Source organism: Corvus brachyrhynchos, unplaced genomic scaffold (assembly GCF_000691975.1).
Source record: "Corvus brachyrhynchos isolate BGI_N302 unplaced genomic scaffold, ASM69197v1 scaffold193, whole genome shotgun sequence".
NCBI classification, from domain to species: Eukaryota; Metazoa; Chordata; class Aves; order Passeriformes; family Corvidae; genus Corvus; species Corvus brachyrhynchos.
The window spans coordinates 613,077-615,281 of NW_008237087.1; the positions used below are offsets into that span (position 1 = coordinate 613,077).

General features: G+C 62.3%; 2 protein-coding genes across 2 annotated transcripts in view; one reads left to right on the forward strand and one right to left on the reverse strand.

Annotated features, from left to right (window-relative positions):
- The window catches only part of LETMD1 (LETM1 domain containing 1), a gene marked incomplete at its 5' end in the record, with an annotated part of 5,174 nt that extends 2,974 nt beyond the window's left edge, over window positions 1–2,200 (reverse strand). Inside the window, 4 exons of the mRNA XM_017728661.1 lie at window positions 3–53; window positions 1,280–1,362; window positions 1,550–1,665; window positions 2,008–2,200. Coding sequence (XP_017584150.1) covers window positions 3–53; window positions 1,280–1,362; window positions 1,550–1,665; window positions 2,008–2,200 — 443 coding nt within the window. The remainder of the gene's footprint in view (window positions 1–2; window positions 54–1,279; window positions 1,363–1,549; window positions 1,666–2,007) is intronic.
- Window positions 1–2,205, forward strand: part of SLC11A2 (solute carrier family 11 member 2) — a 37,885-nt gene that overhangs the window by 14,898 nt on the left and 20,782 nt on the right. The window lies entirely within an intron of this gene.

A 2,205-nucleotide genomic window follows, 5' to 3' on the forward strand; every position in this document is an offset into this window, starting at 1 on the left:
GCTGGTTGGGTGTCCAGAACTGGCGGATCAGGAGCTGCCGTGGGAAGAAATACCTGGGAAAAGGCAGGAGACAGGGATTCAGGGAGGGAATGGCAGGGCAGGCGGGTTGCAGGCTGTGGGAAGAGGCCAAGGGGAGTCCTGGGCTGGGGCAGCACAGTCTGACCCCAGGGGCTGCGGGTGTTCATTCCCAAAGGGGAAGGAACCAGGGAATCGTTAAGGTTGGAAAAGCCTGAGGTCATCAGGTCCAGCACTGGCACCAGCACTGCCAAGGCCACCACTGACCGTGTCCCCAAGTGCCACATCCACACAGCTGCTAAATGCCCCCAAGGATGGGGACTCCCCCCTGCCCTGGGCAGCCTGTGCCAAGACGGGACTGCCTTTTCCATGAAGGAATTTCCCTAAAATCCAACCCAAGCCTCCCCTCGAGGCTGTTTCCCCTGGTCCTGGCACCTGGGAGCAGATCTCGACCTCCCCCTGGCTGTCCCCTCCTGTCAGGGAGTTGTGCAGAGCCACAAGGTCCCCCCTGAGCCTCCTTTGCTCCAGGCTGAGCCCCCTCAGACCCCTCAGCCTCTCCCGGTGCTCCAGCCCCTTCCCCAGCTCCATTCCCAGCTCCAGACACGCTCCAGCCCCTCCACGTCCTGCACTGGCGACCCAAAACCAATCCCAGGATTCAGGGTGGGGCCTCAGCAGTGCCCAGCACAGTGGGATGGGCACTGCCCTGGTCCCAGTGGCCACGCTGTGGCGGGCACAAGCCAGGTGCCTGTGGCCTCCTTGCCCACCTGGGCTCATGTCCACCCACCCCGGCTCCTGTCCTGCTGCTCTGTCCCCAGCCTGGAGCATTCCATGGGGCCAAGGTGAGCCAAGGGCAGGACCCAGCACTTGGCCTGGTCAATCCTCATCCCATCAGCCCCATCCCCTCGATCCCACAGATCCAGCCTGGCCCCATCCCTCTGTGGAGCCTTCCTGTCCTCCAGCAGTTCCCCACGTCCCCTCTGAGCTGAGGCCACAGTCCGGGACATTGACTGGGAGCACTGGGGGCTGGGGGCAGCAGAACTGCAAAACCCCAGGGAGGGTCTCTGTGATCATTATTGATTTCATTAAATCACTTTAACGGATTCCATGATTCCAACTCCGGTCCCAGGAGCTGGGATTGCCAATCCAGCACTCAGCTCCTGAGGATCCAGGTGTTTGTCCTCACAGCGAGAAGGAGAGCCCGGGCAGATTCCTGCCTCTGGAAATCCCAACTCCACGGAATTCAGGAATTGGGGACAGTACTCACATCAAGACAATGACCAGGAAGTTGGCGAAGGGCGGGATGGCGATGATCCCGATGGGAATGGCCTTGAGCACATCCCTGCGGAACTGCCTCCAGAAGGAGGGAACAGAGTCAGCACCTGACACCCACCTCCCAAAACTCCCTAAAATCCCCCCCACCCTGGTGCTGGCAGCAGCTCCCACTCCCTGTCTTTAGGCAGGGAATGTGTCACAGAGGAATTCCAGCCCCCCTTCCGTGGGGAGGGAGCGTTCCTGGGGGCTCGGGGAGGCGCACCTGGCGCAGCCGCTCCATGTCGCGGTACGGGAGCTGCTGCGGGCTCAGCCGCTGCCGGGACATCTTGGACTTGATTCTCCTGATTTCCTTCACTTCCAGGAAGAGTGCCTGGACTCCTGCAGGGACAGAACTCCCTCAGGTACTGATTCCCAGGCTGGGGACAGGCAGTGCAGCCACTGTCCCCACTGCTGGAGAAGCAAAATGTGTCCTCGTCCCAGGAGCCACCTCCCAAGCCCCACCTGCTGGGACCCCCCTTTTGGGACCCACCCTTTTGAGACCCTGATGTTTGGATTCCCCCATCAGCACCCCTCTTTCGGGATCCACCTTGTGGGACGCCCCTTTTTGGAACACCCCGCCCTCTTTCAGACCCCCTTTTTTTTGGCCCACCTGTTGGGACCCCTCTTTCAGCACCCACTTTCTAGACCCTCCCTTTGGGGGCCCCCCTGCTTGGGACTCACCTGTTTTGAAGGTGCTGTGCAGGACATAGAACCGGGGGAAGCTCCTCTCCAGGTACCGCTCGTACCTGGCGTTGACCCGCCGGGCTGCGGCGGCCACGGCGGCCACGAGGGCGCGGGAGGCGGCGCGGGTGGAGAGGGAACGCCCCTGGCACCTGCGCACCTGGCACCACACCTGGCACCTGCGCCCCCACCCCCCGC